This window comes from Dendronephthya gigantea, unplaced genomic scaffold (genome assembly GCF_004324835.1).
Source record: "Dendronephthya gigantea isolate DGI-Jeju-01 unplaced genomic scaffold, DenGig_1.0 000007F, whole genome shotgun sequence".
Taxonomy (NCBI): Eukaryota; Metazoa; Cnidaria; class Anthozoa; order Malacalcyonacea; family Nephtheidae; genus Dendronephthya; species Dendronephthya gigantea.
In genome coordinates this window covers 22804-38517 of record NW_021163017.1, presented here as the reverse complement: position 1 = coordinate 38517, position 15714 = coordinate 22804, and the positions used below count along the sequence as shown (strand labels likewise).

The 15714-nt window shown below is 37.0% G+C and overlaps 6 protein-coding genes across 6 annotated transcripts; 3 read left to right on the top strand and 3 right to left on the bottom strand.

Moving 5' to 3' along the window:
• Positions 1 to 321: 321 nt before the first annotated feature.
• LOC114517289 (protein SSXT-like) lies at positions 322 to 1887 on the bottom strand. Its single transcript, XM_028536966.1, has 6 exons — positions 1811 to 1887; positions 1659 to 1688; positions 1470 to 1516; positions 1284 to 1368; positions 936 to 1197; positions 322 to 846 (listed from the first exon to the last, which is right to left on the bottom strand). Exons 1-6 carry the CDS (start codon positions 1856 to 1858, stop codon positions 422 to 424), a joined length of 897 nt encoding a protein of 298 aa, XP_028392767.1. The 5' UTR covers positions 1859 to 1887; the 3' UTR covers positions 322 to 421.
• Positions 1888 to 2237: 350 nt separating this feature from the next.
• Positions 2238 to 2931, top strand: LOC114517278 (dynactin subunit 6-like). Its single transcript, XM_028536952.1, has one exon. The coding sequence runs from the start codon at positions 2243 to 2245 to the stop codon at positions 2798 to 2800; it is 558 nt and encodes a 185-aa protein (XP_028392753.1). The 5' UTR covers positions 2238 to 2242; the 3' UTR covers positions 2801 to 2931.
• A 257-nt stretch (positions 2932 to 3188) lies between these two features.
• On the top strand, positions 3189 to 5635 carry LOC114517125 (WD repeat-containing protein 88-like). Its single transcript, XM_028536776.1, has 12 exons — positions 3189 to 3254; positions 3356 to 3466; positions 3565 to 3650; positions 3874 to 3937; positions 4069 to 4207; positions 4281 to 4416; positions 4510 to 4623; positions 4745 to 4815; positions 4885 to 4967; positions 5075 to 5143; positions 5279 to 5371; positions 5519 to 5635. Exons 1-12 carry the CDS (start codon positions 3189 to 3191, stop codon positions 5618 to 5620), a joined length of 1134 nt encoding a protein of 377 aa, XP_028392577.1. The 3' UTR covers positions 5621 to 5635.
• Positions 5636 to 5854: 219 nt separating this feature from the next.
• Positions 5855 to 7138, bottom strand: LOC114517081 (Fanconi anemia core complex-associated protein 24-like). Its single transcript, XM_028536724.1, has 6 exons — positions 6992 to 7138; positions 6694 to 6830; positions 6439 to 6591; positions 6182 to 6326; positions 6073 to 6104; positions 5855 to 5946 (listed from the first exon to the last, which is right to left on the bottom strand). The coding sequence occupies exons 1-6, from the start codon at positions 7128 to 7130 to the stop codon at positions 5875 to 5877; spliced, it is 678 nt and encodes a 225-aa protein (XP_028392525.1). The 5' UTR covers positions 7131 to 7138; the 3' UTR covers positions 5855 to 5874.
• Positions 7139 to 7567: 429 nt separating this feature from the next.
• On the top strand, positions 7568 to 10179 carry LOC114516950 (pre-mRNA-splicing factor cwf2-like). The gene is made up of 7 exons (XM_028536575.1): positions 7568 to 8048; positions 8130 to 8304; positions 8382 to 8559; positions 8772 to 8846; positions 8927 to 9016; positions 9446 to 9616; positions 9807 to 10179. The coding sequence occupies exons 1-7, from the start codon at positions 7568 to 7570 to the stop codon at positions 9888 to 9890; spliced, it is 1254 nt and encodes a 417-aa protein (XP_028392376.1). The 3' UTR covers positions 9891 to 10179.
• An 85-nt stretch (positions 10180 to 10264) lies between these two features.
• On the bottom strand, positions 10265 to 15638 carry LOC114517079 (nuclear receptor coactivator 5-like). Its single transcript, XM_028536723.1, has 7 exons — positions 15499 to 15638; positions 14742 to 15130; positions 14540 to 14633; positions 13936 to 14220; positions 13241 to 13440; positions 11805 to 12146; positions 10265 to 11054 (listed from the first exon to the last, which is right to left on the bottom strand). Exons 2-7 carry the CDS (start codon positions 15085 to 15087, stop codon positions 10501 to 10503), a joined length of 1821 nt encoding a protein of 606 aa, XP_028392524.1. The 5' UTR covers positions 15088 to 15130; positions 15499 to 15638; the 3' UTR covers positions 10265 to 10500.
• Between the last annotated feature and the right edge of the window lie 76 nt (positions 15639 to 15714).

The following is a 15714-nucleotide window of genomic DNA, read 5'->3' as shown; positions in this document are numbered from 1 at the left end:
ACCACTCTTTGTTTGAAATTTAGAGTATAAAGCTGATGCAATTCCTTCGTTTTCAGACGTTTTGAGGGGTGAGATTTTTTACAAAGTCAAATATAATTAATCACATTTCCTGACCTCAAGAATCCCAAAACTTCTTTTAGAAAGAGGGTTGTATATTCAGGCTTGCCAGATTACTGAATAATACTTGTTTCCTTTGTTTCAAAAAGAGAAATCAGAAATCATATGGTCAACTACAATGTTTAGATTATTTTTTCAGTAATCTGGCATACCTGTTAATATAATATATGGAAGAGAATGCAGAACAGCAAACAAATTTAAAAAGCAATAATCCATTACCCTTTATATACAATTATACAACTAATAAAGACTGTCAACAGTCTATGTGGTAACTAAATATGGTAACCTATTTATATATACATGTCTACTGTGGTACATATGGGTTATTATATCCAGCATTCATATGTGGTGGAATAGGGTATGGGTCATAGGATGGTGCTCCCTGCTGGTAGGGTGCCATGCCATGGGGTGATTGGCCCGAGAGTCCTTGATTTCCGATATAAGGTTGGTTTATTGGTTGCTGTGGATGGCCTTGTTGGGACGAATGCATCTGTACAGGGGGTCTGTTGTAACCCATTGCAACACCTTGCTGCATCATAAACTGTTGTCCTTGTTGCTGCAAACGAGTTGCATGCATGTTCGGCATGTAATTTTGCTGCTGTCCTGGTATTGACGAATTTGTGGCACCCATACTTGGTGCTATCATTTGATTGGGTACATTACTTGGGTAACCTGTTGCAGTTGTTGTACTGTTATCCAACGCTGAAGGGCTCATACTAGCATTCCCACCTGAAAAAAATGTATCAACTGTAAAAGAAGTTTTCCTTTGCATTTGACATTGTGGCAAATATTGTGATGGATGTTTTGGTGTTTCTTACCATATGGTGTTGGCGTGTTACCAGTGCCATCAACTTGCACAGTGGTCATTGACTGTGGAGCCGTGTGCATGGTACTTGTCATTGGTGATCCAGCTGACGAGATAACTTGTGATGTCATGTTGTGTATCGCTGTTGAACCTTGATCCATAGATGTTCCTGGCAGTATCTTTCGGTCCTGTATATTGACAGGTACATTGCCACTTGGTACACCCATTGTACCTGAGACAGGCGTGGTACTAGGTACCCCAGTTGGTGTTGGAGCCTGGAAGAACAAGGACATTAGATGCTTACAAGTATATAGTTGAAATACGAGCAATTTAATACAAAAATAATACATAAAAAACATACAGGTGGAATCATAGCTTGAATATTCTGAGTTGAATCAGCCAGGCTGGCCAAATACATGAGATTTTTGTGAAGAAGTTGTTGGTATCTAAATTTAAGTGAAAACAATGTCAAAATCTTAAACACCTTTTTATCAGTATAACTTCATTTTCACAGTATATTTTTGTTTTGATTTCTGTTTTAACTTACTGAATACATTCAGCAGCTTTTCCCTTGTTTTGGTAATCCACTATAGCCTAATGTATCAATTTGAATTAATAGGTAATTATGTGGGGAATTACACTGATAATTAACTAATTAGAACAATCATTCAATTAAATTATAGTATGGCATTGAAACTTATTATAGCAGAAACTAACAAATACTTGTAAATTTCACCTGAATAAGTTGTGCATTTTCATCAAGGAGCTATAACAAAATCGTAGTCGTTACAAGTGAAAGAACTCTTACTTAAAAACACGTGTTTATAGTTTACATTTTGCTACAAGTAAGATTCCCAATATTTGTATTAAATCAAATGTACACTTTACCTTTTGAACACTTTGAGGATTGCCTCTTATCCGATTCCCCCACGACATGTCTACTTTCCTAATTTATCGAAGGACTATCTTTTATACCAAAAGTATTTCATCTTCCGTTTCTTTTGCATTCACATTTTTGAAAACAGCAACAATTGCTCACAACTTCATGTTATTCACACTATAGACATGTCTTTTAGAAAACTAGAGGGGGGGAACTCGAAAGAATTCTAAAGATTATCAAGGAAGATGAACAGTTTTTAATAAAAATTTGTGCAAGAAACTAGCGAGCTTTTAAAGTAATAAATTAATGCTATCAGCAGTAATGAATAATATTCTCTTTTGAGCTCTTCAATATTTGTTAAAACTGCATCTTTTTTAGATGAACTACCAGTTGCACCCCCCGGAAATTCCTAAATGAATTTTAGAAAAATAGAATACAAAATGGCGCACACTCAACGACATTCGGGCACGCCAATTTCTAAAAACAAACCAAAAATTGGCATGGGTTCCATCGTTTGCAAAGAGGCTGAAATACGGGGTGAAGTAGTGATCGGTTCAAAAACGGTTATTCACCCGAAGGCACGTATCTTGGCTTTGAATGGACCAATCAAAATCGGGGATGGTAATTTGATAGAGGAACAAACGTGTATTATAAACCAAGGTGACAATGGTGAAGGTGATTTGACTGTTATGGAGATAGGAAATAATAATTTCTTCGAAGTTGGAAGCCACTGCGAAGCAATCAAAGTTGGCAATAATAATATACTGGAGTGTAAGTCGAAAGTGGGTCAACAGGTTATTTTGGGAGATGGTTGTGTGATTGGTGCCTGCTGTGAATTGACGACGAATGAGACTTTACCGGACAACACAGTGGTGTTTGGCAAAGACTGTCAGAGGAGGGTGCAATCTGAACGACCACTTGCACAAACATTGCAATTGGATTTTTTGACTAAAGTATTGCCTAATTACCATCATTTACAGAAGAATTCAAGAAATTAGATATTATGTGATTTTTAGGACAGATAGGACATTGTTGTAAAACATATTGCCAAACTATTTCATTATAATGATTAACAAAATGGAAACAATGCAAAAACCATTGATATTATATTATAACTATGATGTTACTACTAGAACAATAACCTGTATATTACAAGCATATTTAAAAATATTTAAAAATCATTTTTTTCTGCAGACTATTTCCTCTTGAGTGGCAAAATTAGTGATCACCAGGGGGGAGCGCCCATTGTGAGAGCAGACATGTAGGGGGGGGGAGAAAATGGAAAATTTGTTGCTATGGCGCACGCGTTACGGTCTAGCGCTACATAAAAAATAAAAGTTTTTATCAAATTTCTGTGAATATTGGCATATTAAATAATGTTAAAAAATGGCAGCGATTTCACTAGTACAAGAGAACCACTCCGTAACATGGGAACATCAAGACCTTGCCCAGGTATAAATAGTTAAAGCCTAAAATTTATATTGCGAATCCGATATTTGAGTATCGTCTGTACCGACCACTGGTATCGACATAATTTAATATTTTTTTGCCAGGTAAAAATAAAAGTACTTCGTGGTCACTTAGACAGTGTGAATTCCTGTCAGTTCTTTGAGAACGATAGCCGTGTTTTATCGTCTTCAAATGATCAAACAGTTCGAATTTGGGTGAGCTTAAATATTTCTGTACTGACTGTACATAAACATCAAACATTGTAAAAATATACTTGTAGCACAAAAAAACAACAAACTGTGTTTGTACTCAGGCAACAGAGTCAGGAAAGCAACTAAACACTTATGATGGACACACATCATTTGTGACAAACTGCCATGCAGATGACTGGAATAAGAGGTAACATGTTTGTTTTGGTTCCATCATAATGTCCAAGGTATAATACATGCATATCCAAAGCTAATTCAAATGCAATAGTACAAAATCTTTTACTTACAGACTAAGTTTTCCCATCAATAGCACATACAGAAACTGCTATCTTTAATACAGAAAACATTCCTTGCTTCTTTGTAAAGAGAATATCTAAACCAAACAACACGACCACCATCTTCTTTTGCAATAGAATGGTGTCCGGAGGTTGGGACAAACAAATGCTTGTAAGAGACATTGCTACTGGACAAATCTTGGTAAATTTTATTTATTCTAATGCACATGTAAAAAAAAAGAATTAGAGGCCAGGTTGCATAAACCTGGGGTCAAGTCAAGGCTGTAAAATAGGCTACAAGAGTAAATAAGTCTTGGTTTTTGTATTTTTTAGTGGCAGGCAAGTCATGAGGGAGTAATAACTAGTTGTAATTACTCAAATGATGGCAAATACATTGTAAGCGGTGGTGATATGGAATACTCTATTAGTATATGGGATGCTAAAGATGGTGTACTCATTAAAAAGCTAAAATGTAAGTATATGTTTAAAAGAAAGGACCACTCTGAGTGTTTCAGAGGTTTCACAACCAACACTCAATTTGACAGATAATACGAACACCATCACAAGCTGCAAGTTCTCCCAAAGACAGCACCGTGTCACAGTGACATCCATGGATAGAACAACCAGAGTGATTGATATGTGTATGTACCAGGATGAATATACAGCCAGTTTAACACTTAGGTACAGCCGATAAAATACTTGTAATTAATACACTGGGCAGTCCTGTTGTTAAGAGTTTATAAATGCAACCAGACTGGCTGTTATTTTCTGCAGAGGACATGGAAATGTGATATCTGATGCATCGTTTTCCAATGATGAAAGAATACTGGCAACTGCTTCATGGGACAAAAATATTCAACTATGGGATGTCTCATCAGGAACATACAGGTGTAGTAGTCATTGTACTGACACTAAGACTAGGAAATACTTGCACAGACAAAAAAATAGAGAATATAGATCATCATCCAATGAAAAGGATATATTAGGTATTTTCTTCCTGTCATTTTAGAAAGACAGGGCCAGTCACACTCAAAAAAGGTCATGAGGGTTCGGTCAGTTCTTGCAGTTTCAGTACAGATGGTATGTCATTAGCAAGTGTATTTTAAAATAGGGACAAAAATTGCTCCAAGTATGTACTTTTTATTGCAGACATGATGTTAGTATCATCATCATTCGATCAAAATCTTGTTGTTTGGGATGTCCCAAATTCTGTGCAAAAATTCTCACTTAAAGTAGGTCATAATCTTTCCTACTAAAACACTTCAGTGGTGCATCATTATAATCTTGTATGTGGTGGCAGAGAAGTTAAACTTTGAAAATGTTTCTACGTATATCCTAGGGCCACAATGGTTGGGTTAATGATGCTTCATTCAGTAAAGATCAAAGATGGGTTCTTTCATGTTCACAGGTTGGTTATACAATCAAACTATTTTTTTCACAATTAAAATACTGTTTTTGCATAAATATACACGTTGAATCACATTTTGTTAATTAAAGTGCATGTTCATTATTAATTATTGTGGATTTCATGCTTTGATCGTAGGATAAAACTATCCGACTATGGAATATTGAAAACCTTGATGATCTGCCAGTTGTTTTAGAGCACAAGAAAAACATTGGACTAAGAATAATTGAGGTATTTCAAGTACAATTTTTCAATTGCATAAAACCATCCCTTTCATTGACTCAAAACAATCATTTTGTTGCCAATTTTTACCAAACTCAGTTAGATTGTTTTCCATTCACCAGGCTGCTTTAACCTGAATCTGCATTTTTATTTCAGTGTCAAAAATGCAAAAAGCAATTTTCCATCACTCAAGTTGATAATGCTGAGAGGAAGAAACTTTGTGTGTTTTGCAGACTTGATACTCGTACACTACCATGACCTCAAGCGCATACTGGAATGTCATGGATATTTGTATCATCTTACATATGTATCTTGCATACTATCAGCATGACATACCCAGACCTAGATACCATAATTTGCAGTCATTGAAAAAGGCTTAACTTTGATTACCAGAGCCAAGTATGGTATCCTTTCGTGCATATCTGTTTACCTCAATATCAATCATACCAGCTTCATCTGCCAATGTGGGCATTTTCCACCATTGGAGAGCCATTCTTTTTTGTTCTTGAAAATCATTTTGGTGGAGAGGAGAAAAATGATTTGATTGTTTGTGCACAAGCATCACCAACCACTCTTGATATGTCCTGGAAAAACATTTCATTTCTCAATACTAAATTTATACCATATTTTTTTAATAAAACAATTTATTTAAGACAGACACAGTGACATATTTTGTGCAACATGTCTTTTCTATGTAGACCTAGCTTTACCTGTTTTGAGGCTCCACCCAATTCTTTCAAACCTAAAAATCAACATAACAATTCAAATTTAACAAATTATTGTTACATAGAAGCATGCAAACATTGACTGAAAACATACTTGAGAATCTTTGCAGCAAAGCTAGGGCTTTCTTTTCTCCCAAGCCAGGAACAGTTTGTAGTGTATCTAAAAGTGTCTGGTCTATTGGTTTTTGAGATTTCTTGATCAAAAATGGATTGCTTCTTGCATCACCAATCACATTCACCTTCAAAAAATAATTAGGTATATATTCTACTTTCTATTTCTGTCTAATTGTAGGCAAGACTCGTTTAAACCAGTTGAGTTCTTCTTAATATTTATTGACAATGTCAATTTACCATTTGTATGAGGAATTTGGCAACCTCTTCCTGCGAGCTGACAGGGTAGAGATTAATACCCATGTTGATGGCTGTGAATTTCTGAAGCTGTTCAACATACTGGTCAGTCATTGCTGTTTTTTCATAAAGCACAAGTGCACGGGTAGTCTGCACCTAACATTGCAAAGAGGCAGTGAACCTCTGGTCTGAATGGTATTGGTATTTTCTATCAATTTGGTTCCAAAAATCAATGAAGAGTTAACTAAGTTCCCTAACCTTGGCCAACTTTATGATTCTCTGCTTGTAAGTAGTTCCTGTTATCAATTCGGACTCATTCAAGAATAAAACACCAACATCGACTGATGGTCGGAAATCCATAAACCCAAGATTTTCAAACACCACATTGACACTCCCTATAACAAAGAAGTTAACCATCAATAAAAGACCATAGCTCTGTAATCCCAGCACTACAGTGTTCAAATACTTAACAGAATAATAACTACTACCACCAGTCCACCACCAGTTTACCATCACTAGTTTACACCTTACAGATATCGATACCAACCAAACTAACCTTGTAAAACCTTGACAAGGAGTGATCCTTGATATTTCTCATTGACCAACACATGTCCAGGCAGGATGCGAACAGAACCAGCAGCTTTTTGCGATGAAGTCAATTTTTTAACTTCTGTTCTGTTCAATTTACCCGCCATCAATGGTGTTTATAAATTCGTCATGATATCGGAACAACTTCGGATTTTCTCGGCAAACCTTAACAAAATTGAAATTATTTTTTTATTCTTTATTTTCCTTTTTAAGACTTGCCCTTTTTTATTTATATCTTACTGTTGGAAGTTCTCTTAAATAGATTTATTAGATTATATCAGAATTCGATGTGTTTTTTAAAACTTTTTAATTACTGTAACATTTTCCCGCGAGAAAACGTGAAGCCACTTCATTTTTTTCACTTGAAGTATTGACATCTTCTCAGAGATTTTTTCAGTATTGTTTATATTTATTTTTAATATATTATATTAACGAACATATCGGAACTTTAATTGTTTTTATAAGTACACGATACAAAAAAAGGAGTATTTAAAGAACTCCTTCTACGTAGCAACTTCAGAAAACGGAATATTTATTCATATTTATGGCTGGGCAAGCATTCCCCACTGATGGTTACACAGGCTATTTCTATGGTAATACAGCAAATTCATATGGTGGGGTCTACAATCATGGAGCATATCAAAGCCAAGGAACTTATGAAGAACGTAGCTGTTGGCGCAAACTTTATGACTATCAATCTGGTTATTGGTATTACCAAAACTTATTGACAAATAACACCCAATGGGAACAACCGGAAGGGTGGGACTCTTGGCCAATTAACGGGGAGGTGGTCCAGAAGCAAACAAATGATGATGTTGATGGTGAAAAATCAGAGTTTTCTTTCTTTCGGCAAACTTCAGAGGAGATTGAAGCAATGAATGTGGAATATGTGAAAAGAAAAGCAAGACAACAAATTGATCCTGAGAAAGCAAAGAAAATACACTGGAGACCTGAAGGAGCGAACGAGTACAACATATGGTACGATAAGTGGATTGGAGATCATTGGAAGGGAATGAGGGATGAAGGTGGGTAGATCACAAGTTCTTTGGTTGTTTAAAGAAATGAAATAAGAAAGAATATAGATTGTGATAGTTGTTTCTTTCTAGGCCCAGCAGAGACAAGATGCTGTGTTAAGAAAGATGCCGGCCACACCAAGGCAGTACTTCTTGATCCCAAACGAAAAAAGACATATTTTTGTATCTATTTTGCCAGAGGGTGTTGCCAACATGGTAGTGAATGTGGCTACTACCATCTGGTACCATCAGATAAAGATGCAAAAAGGTACTATGGCATGAACATTAAAGACAAAATTCCCCTACAAAATTCCTAATAATAATCCAATGTTTCAATCACAACAGGATAGATATGGTGCATGATATATTTGGCAGAGAGAAACACAAGTTACATAGTGACAATATGGGTGGTGTCGGATCATTTGAGAAGGATTGCCGAACATTGTATGTGGGTCGCTTAGGCAGTCACAGGGAATTGGAAAGTCTTTTATGGAAAGAGTTTGGGGAATGGGGTGAAATAGAGGTAATAATGAAGAAAAACATCCACACTTTTGTTTCAAACTAATCGGCCAATTTTTCAGGCTAAACCAAACTGAATGCCTAAATATTTAATATTTTATGTAAAATGGTAAATTATGTACCTTTTTACTGCAAGTAGTCTATATTTATGTACTCTGATTGGTCTAAGATGAAATTCCTTGTTCTAAATCTTATTTCTATTGCACAATCTTATAGGATATTAGAGTAATAACAAAGCGTCAAATTGCATTTGTGCGATACAAGAACAGAGTAAATTGTGAATTTGCTAAGGTACTGTCCGAACATTATCAAACTCTTCATGTCTTGATAATTTGAGATGTACTGCAATTTTTTAAATATTTCACATTAAGATAGCAATGTCTGATCAAAAACTGGATGGTCAGGAAGTTCTAAACATAAGATGGGCCTATGATGATCCAAACCCCAGAGCTCGGAAACAGGTTAGTCCACCTAATTTTAGAGATCAGTTTTAAATGTCAACTATACATATCACCATGGTTACCATTATGTGGACACAATGATCCTAATCTGAATGTGTGAAAACAGGTGAGTACATCACAAAATAAACTTTGTCATCCCAAGACACCATACATGGTTGCATTGCAACTGCCCTATTGACATTTGGTATTGATAAATTCCGTTGGTAGTTTATAGTTTACTTTAGTTCACCTCACTCTGATTTAAAAAGCTTTCAGTATAATTCTTTCTAACAACCTAGAGTTCTCTAAGTTTATCAGGTTTTTCTGACACTAGAAAAACGCACAACCTTTGCACCCAAATCTTCTGTGTCCGCAATTTCATATCATCCAAGCCAGGTGTGGTTACCTAATGTTAGAATTACAGTTAATACTATCCTTAATTGACCGCAGAAAACCGAAGACGATAGAGACGCAGTACGCGCGGCGATCTATGAAAAACTGGATGATGAAGAGCCTCAACCAAAACGTCTTCGTAGTGAAGGGATTATAGGCAGTTACCCAAACACGGACGATCAGTATCCTGATTCTGCTGGACCCCAAACCAAGGAACAATATGAACAAGTATGTATTACTGTAGTACATAAGCGCATCCCTCCTGTTTTACGTTGCTATTATCCCCTCCAATCCCTGCCCCTCGTCGAGGTACTGTTCTATACTCTATAGTCTTAGTCCACTATGATTCACCAAAGCACTAATGACTATAGTCTACAGATAGTTTTCCTCTGTGTAACAGCGACAACATTCATTTTAGGAGCAAATATTACAGCAAGTTAAAGTGGATTGCAGCAGACTAGACGAGGCATTCAAAAGAGTTGAATCAAGCAGTTACAATTAACTGTTATAATTCTGCGTGATGCAAATTCTCATTTTGGATTGCACGGCTCTAGAGCGTCCTGGTCACTTCTCTAGAGGCTTGTTTGAAGTGAACGCAAATTATGCGAATTAGTAACCTACTCGGCCATATGGAAGTGCTTTACCTCAGGCAGTCAAGTTTTACCATACGAAAGATAAAGTAGAAATGCTGTTGTAACGTCATACTTGTAAAATACTCAACTTGCAATACAATGCTGGTTATACATGGTCTCAATGAGACGGTTCATTCTCCCACGACAAATTTAAAGTTACGACATTGAAAAAAACTTTAAAATTATAATGCGCGTCTTGTTAATAGAAGAATGACAATATAATCACACATCATCATAACTTTGATAAAAACTTTAAAATACAATTAATAAAATATCAGCAACGATAGCGATAACAATTCTCTGAGTCATGCCAATAAAGAAATTCGACCTTAATTATCCTTTGTTACCACTTCAAAATAGACCAGACCGTAAATTTCAAGCATAACCGAGTTTCAATATTCTGCGTACAATTGTTCTTCGATATGTTTTCTTCGAAAAGGTTTAATATCTTTCCATAACTACCAACTGAAACATCGGTGTTTAATATCTGGCTTGTGGAGGGTAACTATTGGGATAGGTAGCACGATATCCACCACGCATGTTCATTTGTCCAGTAGGAGGGTATCTTGGGTAACCAGCACTCCCGGTGGGTGGAGGTGCTCTGGGGGCTGGTCCACGTTGTTGAGCGGGCCTGGGTGTTGGGCTACGATATTGAGCCTGTGACTGTACAGCGGATGATGGATACCCAGAGTACGGAGAAGTGGAGGTTGCCCCCTGAGCGGGGGTAGTACGGGCTGGGGTGGCATTCTGAGAAGTGCCAGCACGCATGTTCGATAGAGCCAAACTAATGGCGTTGCTTGTTTGTGAGGTCGAGGCAGGCACACTGGGAGCCTTAAATGCGGTGGACGCAGTGTGTGATGGAGTCAAAACTGGTATCGACGGTTTGGAAACAGACTCTGTCTTGTTTGTAGACACCTTTGTCTCTGTGGTAAGCTTTGAGGTCGGATTGAGGATGCTCAATATTTTTGCCTGCAGTTCAGCCTGCTGTAAGGCAATCGATTGTGGATCATTGTTGTAGGGTTGATACGCCGGACCTGGAGATGAAAATGTTCAATTTTTTAGCAAATTTAACTACATTTGGTAAACGTAAAACCATCACTGGTTCATATTATTCAGTATATTCATTTACTAACACTAAGCTTATTACAAATAGATACAAAATGCTTAGATTTGTCTTGTGACCTTATTCGCCTACAAAACACATTTGAAACTGGTGTTTTCTACCGTTCAAATAAATCTATAGTATGAAATGTAAGTGGAATAATTTCATAGCATCTTTACATCTGGTTTAGGGCAACTCTTCCATGAATGCCCTCTTTAGAAAGAAAGGCAAAAAATCATACCTGGTTGTTTTTACTTACGAAATACTGCGTAACCAAAAGCCTTTCATACACTCCAAAACTCCACTTAACCATTCATCGATGGTCAAATATCAATGAATGTTCTAGGCTTGAATTTAATGCCAAGGTGGTGTTATCCCATTTTCTCGAAAATTACACGACTTATGGTATTTACAATAATACTTTTAAAAGCTCTTGAAAAATTACTTCTCTTTTAAATATTCATAGAAATCTCACACACAATAACACCCTCCAGTTCAAATATCAATAACTAACAAAAATGATGCATTTTGTATTGACAAAATCAAATGGACTTTCTATACAGTAACTGGAACCATCACTCGATTCAATGTTAAAATCGATGATCATTGACCACACGAATTGGCAGGAAGGAGTTAGAGCTTTGGGCCCTACCTTACCTACACTGGGGTACCCAGTACCTACCTGTGGACGAGGGTGGTACTCTTCCTTCTTTTTTAAGCAAATCGTTTCGAAGCTTGGTAAACTCGTCTATGACCAACGAATACTCGTCTACGGTTAGCGGTCTCCCGTCCGCCGCGATGTTTAAAAGAGTGCTAACCTCACGACTATACGGCGAGGGTACGATTGAAGATACAGCACCGGGGGTACCGGCGTAGCCCTTCTTCGGTGCGAGGGGGTCGCCGCCGCCAACAGGGGGCGGCCCCCTTTCCCGGATTTGCTCACGATCTTGAAGAGCTTGCATATACGTGTCAAAATTACGACTGACAAGAAGTATTGCATCTGCTAAAGGCATATTCCTGTGTTCTGGAGAAAAATTGAAGCAAAATTTATTAGCATTGTTCGAGTGGATTAAACAGCGCAGAGGATGTTACATTATATCGCACAGTATCATCATAATGGGCTTGTACATGTACATCAAATTGCTTGCAACTTAGCTTCTGTAGTTATCTTTACAATAACAATCTAAATAGCTTGACTGACAAAACTCACAAAAGATATTTTCCTGGTGAAGAAGGGATATTTACAACACTAACGTTTCACAAGACTGGGAAACTATTCGGACCAGTTAAAAACATCACTTCATTGAAAAAATTCTGTCTTGTGTTCCCAAGTTTAGATGCTGTGATTACCTCTGGATACATTTAAGCCGAGGTCTTCCTGATGGGCAAAGGATGATCGCTTATTCCGGATCGATTATTTACTCAAAATCTTCCAAGAAAAGATCCAAACAGATGATTCAAAAAGTTTAAAAACTGTGGAGGGTGAGCATTTTTTAAAAAGTTCCAAAAAATAGGCTTCGCTGCACAAGGACATACGCTGTGAGACAGAAAACTACTCGATCATCAAAATAGTAAAACAAAAAAATCCATTGGAGTTGTGTTAAAAAGATATAGCTTTAAAAAACAGTCAAAAATGGAAACAAAATATCTCACACAAAAAAACTTTCCAACGCGCTTGCTTAATCAAAATGTTTCACCAAAAAAAAGTTGAAAAAAAAGCTGAAAACAAAGGCTGAAAGTCTAGTCTTGTTCCTTTCTTATGATAATTTAAAAAAAAACACGAAAAGTTCCCAACTTCAAATCCAAAAAAAAGAAAGAAATACTTCGCCAAAAAGCCAACCCAGTTGGAATATGATTTGAGTGCAAAGCACTAAAAATTCTTGCAAAACAACTCTGAGGATTAAAGACGATTAAAGGGTATATCCCACTGATGCTGACATTAATAATGTTAAATTTTTAACTAGATATTTTAGTTTAAAATATCTCAATTCTTTTTTTCTGCGTTGCATCTTGTTTTATTAAACATTACAGACTGTTCGTATATTGCATTTTGTGCTTCATTTACTCTTTCAAACACAACATTGGATCACATTATATTAAGAAGATTACAACACTTACCTTGTTGTGTTCCATGCAAGATGTGAACAGTCACAGAGCGATGTACTTCATGTTGGCTGCTGATAATGATTCCAAACAAGACTCCCCGCTTGGATGCATCCTCCAGTTCATCCAACAAGGGCACGGTCTCAGGGAGGTGGGCACACTCCACAACCAAGCCATAGGATTTTAATTTCTTCTCCACAGATTCTGCATACGCCCTGGAAATAAATAGATATGCTCAAATTCTATATCCTATGGCAGTCATTTCCAGCTAGTAACGGCTAGTTGTGTTGTGTTATTTTCATTCATGTCAGGCAGATGACTGACAGCTTGCCATAGTTTTACGCAAACTGTTAATGAATCTCCTGTTTTATCTTGCACTTAGGTGAAAGTCTGTAAGCTACACAGAATGCTTACAAACGGCAAAACAAGTGCATGGAAACTCCTGTTCCCCTGGTTAAGGGTCCGACTCCAATGAAAAGCTACTGAAATTGGATTATTGTAATCCAATTATTGCAACAAGATATTCATGCAAGGTTTAAAATCAAGGAGGTTTGCAATGTAAGCATTAATTAGCCTCAAATTTCAAATCAACATCAATGATATCTCAATCCATGATTCACATTAGCAGGCCACAGCTGATTTTGAATGTGAAAAAGACAAGAATAAAATGTGAAACTTGTTAATTGATAAAACAACTATACAACTCTTACATTTGTTGTTTGTTGATGATAATGATCTCACAGTCTATTGGCGCTTCAACAGGCTTACCAGCCGGTGGAGCATATGGATCACGAGGTAGTGGTACAAAGTCATAATCTGGTCGTAACTTCTTCGCTGGAACCTCATCATGAGGCCGCCCATATGAAGAGCTTGCAGGTCTGTCTGAGGAATCTGAATGTTCATCCCTGTAGCGATCTCTGGCTTCTCTGTAGCCGGGAATAGCGAATGGATCATCGCCATATCGTCTGCCTGCTTTGGGTGATGGAGAACGGTCTCTAATGAAAGAAAGAGAAGTTGTTGCAACAAAGTTCAAAAGTTGAATTGCAGCAGGGAACCTGTTTTAATGATATATGACTTTGGGACATAGATTGTTAAGAAGACGACTGACAGCTTGTCATGGTAATAGACAAACTATTAATAATTCTTCTTGTTTCTCTAGCACATGAGTGAAAGTCAATAAGCTTGACACAAAGAGCTTACAAACGGCAAAACATGTGCATAAATACCAGCTAAGATTTGACAAATGACTATAGATTTTGGAACAAAACTGCAAGCACTTTTCATGGGAGGTTAATGAAAGATATATTGCATTACCGTGGCCTACCACCAGGATAACCCCTCCCTCTTCCCCCACCACCTAAGATTGGTGGACGCCTCTCTTTTCGTCTGTCACCAGCCAAATTCACATCTAATAATAAAAAACATTTTTCTCACGTCATAGATAGATAATGCACAATCCCAGCAAATTTAAACCGTACTGCAAAACATTTGCAAAATAAATCCTTGAACCACATACCAACTTTTTTATCCTTGATAATGGAGCCATGTTCCTTTGCAACGGCAGCATCAGCACTGGCTTCTTTTTCATACTGGACAAAACCATATCCATTATGGACTGAACAACCAATGACACGTCCATGTTTAGCAAAGATATCTTCAAATTCCTGCCGGGAGAGATCCTCAGTTGCTAGGTTTCCCACGAATACTCGACAACGGATAGACTTAGTGTCATTCCGGTTTGTGTCGTTAGGACGAGTGGTAACACGAAAATCACGATCTTTCCTATCCTCGCGGTCCTTTCTATCCTCACGGTCCTTTCTATCCTCACGGTCCTTTCTATCATCTCGTCTTTCCGAACTCATGTTTGCTGGTTGTACATGTAATTAACCAGAATGCCCCAAATACCTAGCACAGCAAATAAAGTCGTACTCAAATGTCATTCATATTAATATATTATTCATACAAACTTCCAAAACACTCTGGTTTCAATTCTTGATGAAAACAATGAAAAATGGAATTGGGACTATTTGGTTTATAAACAACCACCCCAAGTTCCATCCTTATTATATTTTCAGTTAGACTACATTTTTATTGAGCTAATACTGCTCTTTATTTCTAATACAATGACACAAATTCTGCCAAATATCTTTACAAAAATTTTCTGTCAAATATCTTTACAAATTTCACGCCTTTGTATGTAGGATAAGGTCAGACACGTGCTGACAAAATTATCTCTGTAGATTTTTCACAAAATTGTGTGTTTCTATTCTTACCCTTTCCTACGTTTCTCGATTTCTTCGTAAAGGAAAAGATTCTCCCCTCGCGGACGAAACTGCCCAATAAAATAATGAAAAATTGTACGAAATACAATTCAAATCCGAACGTATATTTGATCAAGTAATCATGATATTCAAGATTGATTAAAGAATCAAGATGGCGACATGTGAGGGATATCTGTTTCACTGCGGGATACCGCAGGAACTTTGTTG